This window comes from Petaurus breviceps, unplaced genomic scaffold (assembly GCF_028583685.1).
Source record: "Petaurus breviceps papuanus isolate PSGF00001 unplaced genomic scaffold, PetGlider_PUasm1.0 90977, whole genome shotgun sequence".
Taxonomy (NCBI): Eukaryota; Metazoa; Chordata; class Mammalia; order Diprotodontia; family Petauridae; genus Petaurus; species Petaurus breviceps.
In genome coordinates, this window is record NW_027187391.1 from 15,790,475 (window position 1) to 15,803,354 (window position 12,880).

At 36.8% G+C, this 12,880-nt stretch overlaps 1 protein-coding gene across 1 annotated transcript in view; it reads left to right on the forward strand.

Moving 5' to 3' along the window:
• The window catches only part of EPB41L2 (erythrocyte membrane protein band 4.1 like 2), a 280,886-nt gene that overhangs the window by 143,162 nt on the left and 124,844 nt on the right, over positions 1–12,880 (forward strand). Inside the window, exon 4 of the mRNA XM_069077330.1 lies at positions 12,551–12,655. Coding sequence (XP_068933431.1) covers positions 12,551–12,655 — 105 coding nt within the window. The remainder of the gene's footprint in view (positions 1–12,550; positions 12,656–12,880) is intronic.

The following is a 12,880-nucleotide window of genomic DNA, read 5'->3' on the forward strand; positions in this document are numbered from 1 at the left end:
AGAGAGAGAGAGAGAGAGAGAGAGAGAGAATGAGAATGAGCAGAGTTGGGGTGGCTAGGTGGCACAGTGAGTAGAGTACCAACCCACCCTGGAGACAGGAGGACCTGAGTTCAAATCCTGCCTCAGACACGTAACACAAAAAACTAGCCATGTGACCTTGGGCAAGTCACATAATCCCAATTGCCCTACCTTCCCCCCTCAAAAAAAAAAAAAGAATGAGTAGAGTGCTTTAAATACGAAGGACCTAGTATATGAAGGACACTCTCCTTCTCCCTGAAATGAAGAGAGAGAGCCCAACATGGACAAGAAGTCCAAAGTTAAGAAATAAGCAAATATGCAAACAGAAAAAGAACCCAACCACAATGAGATGCTATGATGACCAGGAAGTTCAGACTCAAACTCAGAAGACAATGACTTTGAAAAACCTATAAGCAAAACCTCAAAGAAAAATGCAAATTCGATACAGGCTCAATAAGAATTCTTAGAGAAGTTAAAAGAGCTAAAGTGATTAAAAAAAAATTGAGAGCAGTAGAGGAAAGAACTGGAAAAGTTAATTAATAGCATGGTAAAAAAAGGTATAAAATCTTACTAAAGAAAGTAACTTCTTGGAAATTAGAATTGGCCAAACAGAAGCTAAAGATTCCATGATACATCAAGAAATAATAAAACAAAGTCAAAAGCCTGAAAAAATAAAGAAAATGTGAAATGTTTTGTAGGGAAAACAATTGCTCTGAAAATAGATCAGGGAGAGACAGTTTGAGTCACTGGACTACCTGAAATGGTGAAGTTTTAAAAAAGGAGCCTATACATCATATTTCAAGAAATGAGAAATGAGAAATGCCATGCTATCTTAGAGCCAGAGGGAAAAGTTGAAATAGAAGTAATTCACTGTTCACCATCTAAAAGAAACCCCAAGAGGAAAACTCTCAGGAATATTATAGTCAGAATTTAGTGCTCCCAGGCCAAAAGGGCCATGGCAGTCATGATCTCAGAGAAAGCAAGAGAATCCAGGATCACATCTATATCATGAGGAGTACAATGAGTAGGACTTAATTGAAGAATTAATAACATTAATAGAAGTTTAAAAAGTCTGCATAGTTTTAAGAACCCTTTGTGAATGGCAGTTCACCTACTTGGGTCAGAATGTGTAATTTGCAGAGAGTAATCTGTGGCAAAGCATGGACAGGTAGGTTGGTGCAAGATGGTAGAGAGCCTTAATTGCCAGTGTGAGGAGCCTCAGCTTTGATGGGTAATGGGAAGCTGTTGAAATATTTTAAGTGCCTTGATATGATCAAATCTATTAGTGTGAAAGATGGATTGGGGGATGGGCAAGGGGAAGAGATTGAAGTTGGAATAACCAGCTATTTCGTTTTAAAGTAATTATGATAGGGCGGCTAGGTGGTGCAGTGAGTAGAGCACTGGCCCTGGAGTCAGGAGGACCTGAGTTCAAATCCGGCCTCAGACATTTGACACAAAAATTAGCTGTGTGACCTTGGGCTAGTCACTTAATCCCAATTGCCCTCCAAAAAGCAAAACAAACAAACAAAAAATAAAGTAATTATGATTTATCAAGAATGATTTTACTTAAGACTAAAGTTTTTGCCTTGAATGCACATCAGTGATATTGTCCTATCATTTTATTAGTAATATGATGACTCGAGGACCCAGATTTTAAATTTTATTCTAACTGGGCAAATTGTTATTTACAAAATCTCTTTTGAATAAAAAATCAACATTTTTATGCTCTTTAAACATACATAAACATTTTCCGCATAAATACACTTCGTTAAATTCTCTTGAATTTCTCTTCATGTTTGGGGCCATTTACATTTTGGTGATAATACAGATTGAGGGGGCAAGGATAGAAAGAAGTTCCCATACACACACTTTTGAATATATATTTTTTTTAGTTTTAAAATAAGGACTTGAAGGTATAATTGTGTTTTTGCAGTAATAATTAATTTACGTTAAAGTTAAAATTTGAATAATTTCAATGTTGCACACTGCTGGTAGCCTACTAGCCATCATTTACTTTAAACAGATGAATATTCTGAACTTCTTCCGATACTGCATTGCTATTCCAATTAAACTTTTATTACAAAAGACATTTAAAGGAAGCCTGCAGAAACAAATTTTATATACGGCTGAACAATTGATATGGATTAAAAGTGACAGGATGTGTTTTTTATTCCTTAAAGCTTTACTGAATCAAAATCAAATGATCTTGTTCCTTATGTGTAGGTGTATGCATATGTACATATATGGTACGTATGCATTTTTGACATAAAAGATTGAGGTTGGGTTTGAATAATGAATGCTAATCCAATAATTCTACTATTATTAAAAATGAGTGGGAATATCAGAGCATGACTAATTTGATATTCATCTATAAGACTATTATTTATACTAATTAATGAGGTAGTTGGTCTTTTTATAGCATCTGAACCTCACATTATAGTTTCAAGTAGTCAGTAGAGAAATATGTTATCTTTTTCTTCTTGAGTTGTTATAGTCTTAGTGCTATAATATAATTACTATTAGTAGGGTACTTCATGGTTTACAAAATGCTCAATTCAGAACAATCTTATGAGTTAGATGCTGCAGTTATTATCACCCCTATTTTACAGAAATGGGAGCTGAGGCTCAGAGCTTAAGTACTTTGCCCAAGGTCAGAAACTAGTCTGTATACCAGTTGCTTTACTCAATTCATTTGGCACTCATTAAACTCCTGATACTTAAAAAAAAAAAAAGACACTGAGGTTATAAAGATAAAAATAAAGGACATTTTCTGCTATTAAGGAAGATAATCCTTCTTCATTTCCCTGGCGCTCTCCAAACCTATGTTCCACTTCCTGCAACTAGCCCTTTCCTTATTTCCTCAGTTAGCCTTTCCTTAACCTGTTATCTTGTGTATGCTCATGGTTTCCCAGAAGTCTTTTTTTTTTTTTTTTTAAGCAATTGGGGTTAAGTAACTTGCTCAAGGTTACACGGCCAGTTATTTCTAGGTATGGTGCTGAGTGTCTGAGCCCGGGATTCGATCTCCAGGTCGTCCCAACACTGGAACCGGTGCTCTTACTCGCTGAGCCACGTGGCCGCCCCTTCCCAGAAGTCTTAATGCAGGTTTAAGCTTTAATTGAAGTGTAATAGACTAATTAAGCAGATAGAATGTAAGATCCTTGAAGGCAGAGACTATTTCATTGTTTTTTTTTTTTTTTTTTGCATCCCTAGTACCTAGTATATAGTGTTGGTACTTGATAAAATAACAAATTGCTGGGGTTTACAGCCTACAACATGTAAATACACAAATTCAGTATAATTTGAGAAGAGATAGTTGGAGTTAGCTGGATCCTTTTGTAACCCTTAAATCTTGTTGGAATTGTAAGTACTTATCGTTTAGTAATTGTAGGACAGTGTCCCAGACCCATTGTGTTTTAAGTTAGCATTTCATAATGCCTGTGGGAGCAAAGCGAAGGGTATAGAATTTTTCCAGCTGGATTGCTGGCATTGCTTTTAGGATTGGCTGAGGTTTCTTCACGCTCTACCCCTGAATCTTTGGGTTAATTCTAAAGTTCCAGAGTGGAACTGAGGTGAGGGGAAGTCTGTTAAGTGTCTGGAAGCAGATCTATGAAGCTTCTGAAAGGCACCTGAGTAGGGTACAGGAGGAGACCCATCAGTATTCAGCAGTGGCTTTAACTCCCTGTCCTCCCCCTTTCTCCTTCCCTCTGCCTTTCCCTCTCCCTTGTCCTCTCCATCTCCTCTTTCACTTTTCTTATTCCTGCCCCCTTCCTTCCCTCTCCCTCTTTTCTCTTCCTTTCCTCCTTCCTGTCTCCCCTTTCTCCTTCTCCTTCCCAGCTCCCTTCCCCCATTCCCTCTCTCTTTTATACAACACTGACCTAGCTAGCTTTGAAAACCCTCAAAGAAAATATCCTGGTTTTTAGAATCCTGAAAAAGCTGTTTTTACAAAAATTATGGTTGTAGACAAGAGATTTGCTTTGAGATTGTGTGTGTGTGTGTGTGTGTGTGTGTGTGTGTGTGTTTGCACTGTGCATACTCTGAAATGGAAAACTAACACTTGTTTTATAAAAATGACCATGCCATGTGGACAGCCTTCAGAATTACAGATTTTCTGCTGTGGTGGTATCTTCATGAGGATGGAGGCAGGTTTATGGTTCCTGGTTTTGGGGACTGTAGCAGCAAGCACCCCAAGCGTCCTCAGGGTTTGCAGCTACCACAGGTTCTTGGATCTGCTTTGTTAAAGGAAAGCAACTCAAAATGGGTTAACAAGCTTACTTTAATCAGTCAGACATATATCGTTTACCTTGTTCAGGAGAAAAGGTCAGCACCCTGAACCTCAAAGTATACAGGCATAATTATCAAGACAGAAACATCAAGTAGACAGATTTCCAAACTGTCCAACCATTACATCCATACCCAGTCAACATCTGGGTTTCCACATTCTGGGTTTTTCAAAGCCGGGGGACTCTCAACAACGGCTTCCCAGAATTCAGATCAAATCACAGAACATTTCTCAAAGTGAGTCCCAAAACAAAGCTACACATCAGGGCTTATATAGCCTTCTCCTGGCTCAGAGAATGTAACAACCTTATTGACCCACTGGCCAATCAAAAAGTATCTACTGAAAAACAAGCCTCCCTCCCCAGGCTTCTGGTGCACTTTAGCCTAGGGGCAGGGAAGATCTTTAAAATTTACATTCGCATTACAGGGACCAGTTTTCAAAATCTCTGAGAGTTTAAACTTCTTGCTTTGGTAGATGGAGACAGAAAAAAAATCCTCTTTATCCATGAATGTTCTGTCCTGCCTTGGATAGCTATGGAAGCCACTGTCCCTATAATTTATAGTATGGCATGGGCCAAAAGCATATACTTTCTGTACAGCAGGCATTTATATTATTAATTATGCTTGCTAACTATTTTGTGTCTTCAAGTTCAGGATGTCCCCCAAATCTTAGTGCAGTTCTGTGCTTTAATGGCTTAAAAATACACTAAAACTTTTGGGACATCTTATAAAAGCATACAAATTGCTAACTACATGATATTTTCATTTCAGGTTATTATAGAGCAGTTTCTTTGATGGAACCATTGACAGAATGTTCTTTTTCTAGCATTTATGTTCTTTTAATAATAACCACTTTTTACTTTTATTCCTGGGATCTTAGATTGAATTGTTGATACTTCATATCAACAGTGTGGCAACATTCTATTTTCCCACCATTCTGTCCTTTATTCTTCAGATCCTATGGAGGAAAAATATTGGTTACTATTAAAAGCTTGGTAGAAACTTTAAATTAACTGTGAGCTTTTCTTCTGTATTTCCTTTCCCTCCCCTTTTACTACATCCTCCAAATACCAGTATATAAAAATTCTTCTGATTCATTAACAGTAATATAATTATGTGATAATAGTAGTAATAAATTATAATAATAGTAGTAGTAGTAGTGATAATAAGGAAGTAGTATTATGTGGTGGTGCAAGAATTGGACTGGGTGACAGTCATAAAACCTGGGTTCTAATCTAGCCATTGTATATCGTTGGGTAAATTACTACACTTCTTAGTATCTTTAATTCCTCTCTATAATGAATAGGTTATACTAGAAACTGTATGGTATCTAAGGTCTCTTCCAGCTCTAAAATGATTTGGTTCTATTTTTATAAACATGATAATTTCCACATTTTTAAGGAGGTTGAGAGAGAACTTAAAAAAAAAAAAAACAATAACAAAAAGGTGGACCAGAAACTAGGTAAGCTTCTGGACTATGTGTCTGGAAATATACTTTGAAAAGAAGAAAAGAAAATCCAGACTTCTCCAAATAGGGTTTTTTATTGAAAATGAAAATGGAGGAAGGTTGCTTTGTGTGAGCTTAAGAAGACCACAGGACAATCAGTGCTGATCTCAGATTGGTAGGAGGGGGAGGACCATTGTAGGATTAATGTTGTCAGACTCTCTCAAAAGCCCTGATATTTCCTGCTCTGTGCAGTTCCATTTGAATTTTCCCCCTCCAGACTGAATAACAGTGTCTCAGTTGTTTTGTTTGCTCTGCACATACCTTTCTCCCCTTGGCCTTTCATATTTGTATAGTATAGCTTTGAGTTAGGGTAGAATACATAGCTTGAAGATCGAGCTGTGTGTGTATTCCATTGTGAGCTTTCCGGCACTCTTCTCCTAAGTGCACAATAACTGTAGTGTCAAAGGGGCCTACACAGAGACAGTTGATGGTGGTTTTATGGAATTGCAGTGGTGTGTGGCATCTGTAGAAATCTGCAGGCTAAGCAATTGCAAAAATTCCTCTAAGCCGAGAGGCCTCCAGAAATGCCATGTTTTGGCCCCATTTACGAATGCCACAAATAACAGGACAGGCATGGAAGACTTCACTCAAGTTCAGAAGCTTTAAGACTGCTGATCTTCAGTGATGCCAATAACAGATTTCACTACCCTTTACTGAGAGAATTTATTTTCTCAAAGCAATCTTGCCACCCACTAGTGTAATTTCATAGCCTGGTCTGGAACGTTCTTATTCTCTCCCTCTCTGCCTCTCTCTCTCTTTGCTTCTCTCCCTCTCTGCCTTTCTCCCTCTCTTCCTCATTGCCTCTTTCCCTCTCTCTCCCTCTCTGCCTCTCTCTCCCCCATTCTTCTCTCCCCACCTCTTTCCCTCCCTCTCCCCGCCCCCCACAACATCACTTCCCTCCCTCCTTTGTTTCTTGCATAATGGAACTATTGCCAAAAATGTGGTAGCCAGAAAGTAGAAGGTTTGTTATTTAATTATTCACAGCCAAAACATATGGAAATGCCTCATTTACATTGTGGAGAGTTGAGGAGTTGGGATTAGGGTGAGAGGAAAGAAATAGGCTAAAAATGCAGGCATCTGATATTCGGAACAGACTCTTTTGTGTTGAACTTTTACAAGTTTTAACATCAGCCATGTGCTATATTTTTATTCCCTTAGTTAAATATGGAAAAAAAAACCCCAAAAGAAAACAAAATTTTCACCCATTGACACAGTTGTATAAAAACAAGTGTTTTGATAGCACAAAGTAAAAACAAGTGCCTGCAACCCCCTTTTCCCATTGGTGAGTTCTTCCTGGAACCTCTATTCTGAGGAAGGGACCAAATATCCTTCACTCTGGTCTTTGCCCCCATGCCTTCAGCTGCCTATTCTAGGCATAAAGGGGCAGGGACAATTTAGGTAAAAAATATGGTGATAACAGAGATAGCCCAGGAGATGAGGTTCTTAGCTTTGATACCAAAAAGTTATAGAAAAAGTATCCAGGTTACAACTTTTCTGGTTTTCAGTCCCTCATTTGTAAAACTGAGGGGGTTGAACTAAATAATCTCCAATATCTCTATCATCTTTAAGTGTTATTCTGTGATCGCACTTACCTAAATTCTTGTTTAATTTTCTGTTTAGTGATAATTTAGTATATATAATAAAAATCTAACTTCAGAGCCTGTGGCCAAGTAACTTAACTGTCCTCATTTTTCTCATCTATAAAATGAGAGCATATGATCAGCTCATTTTAGTGAATCTTTTTTTGTTTTTTTTTGTAATACGCTAATTCTGTTAGACTTTGTGACCCTCCAAATGAAGGGAGAAAGAGGTATTTGCTAGTTGAGAGCTTGCACTGGGTGGAAGGATTTATACTGCAGTGTGCCCAGCAGGCTCCTCCACTGAAGTTCTATTTCAGTGTGGCTCATGGGGAAGTGACCCTGAATTTTCTAAGCTTTGGCAAACAGAGCACAAATTCTAGAAGAACTTACCAAGTTGGAAAACTTTCTTCTATGAGTTCAGTTAAAGATTGGATATCTGTCCTCCAAGGACCAGCTCATCTGAGTTCAGAGACTCTTCAGCAGGGTTAACCACAGAGTGGTGCTTTTTTTTCAGAGGAGTGGGAGAAGGGAAGAGATAGGGATGGAGCAAAGCTAAGATTACTTATTAGAGCAGAAAAGGCTTAGACTCTGTTTTGGTGGGGGGATATTCCCTACTGATGAAATCAGGAACTACGGATGTACCCAGCATGTGGTAAGTTGTTTTTTTAATCAGTTCAACCAATACTTATTAAGCACCATTCTTTCTAAAATATGATGGCTGCAACTGAATATGTTATCTGCATAAGAATAAAGTGGTACTATCACTTTCATGTTATGGACACCATTCCTTCATTAGTGCCAAGTTAATTTTTTTGTTAATTTCTCATATCATTAACAAGTGTTCACCTTATAATCCACTAAAGCACCTGAACCTTTTTTTCACACACACTGCTATCTTAACATGCTCCTCTATGTCATATATACATCTCCAAATGGTTTTTGGTTTTGTTTTTAATATGAATTGAACAATGAGTTCCTTCCCATTCACATCAGTCTCCTTATCACCCCTTTTTTTTCTTCCTTTTTCTCCCACCAACTTCTTCCCTTGTGGAATTTTAGTCCATGGGGCTAGTCTTCTCTGAACCAGCTGAAATCTATTCTCACCAAAATGTAGGGTGTGTGTCATCCTGGCTTTCTCTTTTCTTGCAGATTCTAAGATGAATCAGTCTCTTCCTCCCCAGCTACATAAATGTTAATAGCTGTCATTATTTATTCATGACTTCATTTATATGTTTACTTGTATATCTATCTGTGGCTTACTTAATTACTAACTACATTGTCACCTTGAAAGAGTGGCTGTTTTTGTTTCTTTTTACCCCCAGCCCGTAGCACAGATGAATAAATGCTTAGTGACTTGATTTTCCCTCTAATTATAGTTGTTTTCTAGAACCATAAATTTCCTCTGTTTCTGGTGGCTGTAATTTGCATGTTTCCCTCAGAAATTCTTGGCAAATAATTAATTGGCTCTGGCTCTGGAGTCAGAGGACTTGGCTTCAAATATCTCAGCAGACACTGTCTGTGTGACCTTGGACAAGTTATTTAACCTCCTTGGGACTCAGTTTCCTCATATGCAAAATTAAGAACTTGGACTAGAAAACCTCTGAGGTCCTTTATATCTCTCGAGCTATTTAAACCTATGAACCAAAACTTTAGCTTTGATTTCTTTCTGTGAAATAATACAAGAATACTTATCTTCTTAACAGATACATAATTACTTGACCCATTAGGTTCCCCATACTAATAAAGGTGGGTCCTTAAATTTCTTAAAAATACCTCCAGGATGAATCCTAAGAATGTAATTGGGACTGGAGCTGTAATAATCTATTAGTAAAGAAGAATTTCTTGGTTGCCTGGAATGCAGAAAGTGAACAATGATGCCTTTTACATGATACAGTAGTTGTAGTGTGCTTTATTATAATTCATGTTAATGTGTGACAAAGATGTAGGTGGTTTATTGAATTTCTTTTTTTTTAATACCTCATTGCTATTTGTAGGAAATCCCTGGTCTCCTCTCAAAATGTATAAAACAGGGATTTTACGAAATATTTGAGAGAGGGATGAGGTTTTTTTTTAGATAAAGAATCATCTCCACTCCTTAAAATTAGATTAACATATTTTGTAAACTAGAAAGGGTCTTAATCACATATGAATGTGGAAGCATCTCAGCATAGTTAGAGAATACCTTGTTGAAGTAACTTGTACATCCTACCCCCTGTAACATGATAGGTAGATCATTGAGAGTTTCCAGAAGCACCTGGAAGTTATGTGGCTTATGACCAAAGTTATGTAATTATTCAGGTCAGAGGAGACATTCAAGCCCAAGTTTTACTGATTCCAAGCACGCACTCTGTCCATTTTGCCGTTTGGCCTCTCATTTTAATAATGTCAATTTGTAAATTACATAAAAATTGGAAATGTATTTACAATTAATTTATCTTCTTCAAGTTGGAAGACTTGTACCAAGAGGCTGGTGGTGGTTGAAATTTACCAGCCATTTGGCTTACTTGAAATCAATTTATAATCGCGATAATGTATTTATATTGAAACACACACACATATACAGAGAATATGTCCTAATGTATATATGTATATCAGGCTCTTCCAATATGATAAAGTTAAATCATCATCTCTTATGAGTGTTAACTGTAGTAGATGACTAAACTAGCCTAATATGGCATTCTCCTTTTGTTTATAAAAGATTCTGATCCATATCTAAATGTCATCATCAAAGTGATGGGAAGAGGGAAATATCCAGTCTCTTTCTCTTAGGGCTTCCAGGCATGAATTTCTAACCACTTAACAAAATAAGTCACAGCCTTTTAAAAAAAAAAAAAATATATATATATATATATATATATATATATATGTTATTATTATTTTATTTAGGGAGAGATGGGGCAAAGTTGCCAAATGAGATAAAGTACCAGCTGCACTTAATTTGAAGTTCTGTGAGATTTGAAAATGAAATATTTTTAAGCTCTTCCCTACTGTACTATGTTTAAGAAATATTGATCTTTATTGTGCTAAACTGTAAACACTTGGATATGATGGTCTTACTCATTTAAAAAGTACTAGGGGCTGTTTTCCTTTTTCCTCTTTGAGCCCAGCATAGTGTTTGTATAAACTCATTAACGAAAAGGAGAAGTGTGTCTGGCTTTACTTAGCTGTTGGGTGTTCCCAGGGGGCACACATCTTAATTGGAAATGAGCTACCCCTTTGACTGTGTTCTGTCATTGATTGGACAATAAGCTTTTCTATGGTTGTCAAAGGCATTTATGTTCCTGTTGATAGCAGTCTGCTTAAATAAAGCAACCTATTTGCCAACAAGTGTATGAAGAGTATATTAAATGCTTGAGAGGCAGACAGTGTGTTACCCCATTCCCAATAAATTTACCCTGTTTGAATGAATACAGGAGGTATATTGTTTTAACAGGAATTTTTAAAGGATGTTTATATATAACTTGTTAAAAAAATCTTTCTATTCTGTAAATATGAAGGAACAAAATTAATCCTCCATGTCCACTGACTATTGATGGACCTCCTGCAGTTACATTGTCCAAAAGTGTTTTGTTTTGTTTGAAAGGGTAGGGGGTGAGGAGAGAAGTGTCCCTGGGGATATGACATGAGTACCAATGTCTTTGTATTTTATAGCACAGAATAGCTTGGTTGTTGTTAGTGGTAGTGAGTTAAGAAACACTTTGAGCATATCTCTTTCCTGAATTTCTCTCTCTCCAATCCTTTCAAAAACTCCTTTTAATGCTTTTGTTCATGAGTTCTCTTGGTATGTACATTTGGTACCAAGAAAATGGGGATTCCTTTTCTTTTTTCCCCTTTTATATTTTTTTGGTTGTATAGAAGTACTTCAATGCTCAGAATTTGTGTCTTGTTTTATGATGAAAACTGAAATAAAAGTGAAATATGGGCCATGTCCCACTCCACTGTGTCCTGGAAGAGCCACACCTGGAGGATTATCTTCCATTTTGCGTATCATGTTTTTGGAAATATTTTCTCAAGCTCTCTAGTGCATTGAAAGGCACAGGCCATGACAGTAAGCTAACTGAAGGTCATACTCTCTGAGAATCAAGTAAAGGATCTGAGAATGCTAAGCTCAAAGATGTCTCAGAGAGATATGGTAGCCTTTTGCATACATTTTAAGGGCTGCCATACTTAAAGGGGAGTAGACTTCTTATTGACTTTAGATTTGTAGAATTAGAAATTGCAGAAAGGAAGATTTACATTTAATGTAATGAAATAATTTCTAGCAATTAGTGCTAAAATGGAATGGGGTTGTTTTGGGAAGTTATGGATGCTCCTTCACTAGAAATCTTTCATTGAAGACTACTTAGCAATTTCAGGCTATGTAGAAGGGATCCCAGTTCAGGTACTGGTTGGTTAGACTAGGTGACCTTGAAGAAAATGTTCAACTCTGGCATTTCTTGATGATAATAACTAATAATAATAACACCATTAAAAGACCTGTAATCTCATTAATTCAGGAATTCTTCCCAAGTGAGGCATATCATAACCCATTCTGTGTGTACTTGGTCCATGTTCTAGTAAAACACTAGCCATAAGAGATCTATCCAGCATTCTGGAGGCTTTCATTGGCATTTTATATCTCATAGCCACTAGAACAACAACTGTAAAATATTAGTACTTTGGTGATGGGCCTTTGCTTTCATGTGATTTTCCACAGTAAAAGAGCTCTTTGGTTTTCTGAAGCCAATGCAGGCTGCTTTCACTCCCCTTTTTCAACTCACTATTTACAAATTGCTTTAAAGTTTGTAATTATACTTGCTGTGTACAGAGTGTCCCAAAAGTCTTAGTGCAGTGAGACTTTTAGGACATTCTAGATTACTTCAGTTGGTCTTTACAATCATATTGTGAAGTTGGTGCTGTAAATCCCTATTTTACAGAAGTGTAGACTTGGGCTGTAAAAAATTAAATGAGACTTTCCTTCAGGTCCCAGAACTAAACAGCATATGAAACAGGATTCAAAAACCAAACTACTATGCCACCTAAGTAAAACAAAATGCATAGATGAGTTGACACTCAATGTTTTGTGTGTTAATCCATTTAAAATCTTATTCTTTATACTTTTGTTAATATTAAAATTGTATGGGAAAGGTAAGAGATCAGTCAAAGTGTTTTATTTTTTCTTTTCCAGAAACGGGCTACAGGTCAAGTACTGTTTGACAAAGTATGTGAACAACTCAATTTATTGGAGAAGGACTATTTCGGGCTTTTATTTCAAGAAAGCAGTGATCAGAAGGTAAGAGGAATTGTTTTTATTTTTTTTTTTTATCTCTTTGGAAAAGGTAGTACTTTCTCTCAGAAATAGTTTATTTTATCCCAGATAAACCTTCTTAGATTTTGTTTTTCATTCATTGAATTTTAAAGAAAGAATTTGTCCATAAAATGGAATATCCAATCTGGCATTTATCACCAAAGATCAAAAGGAAGAATGCAATGTGGTAGATGTGTTTATATGCAGAAT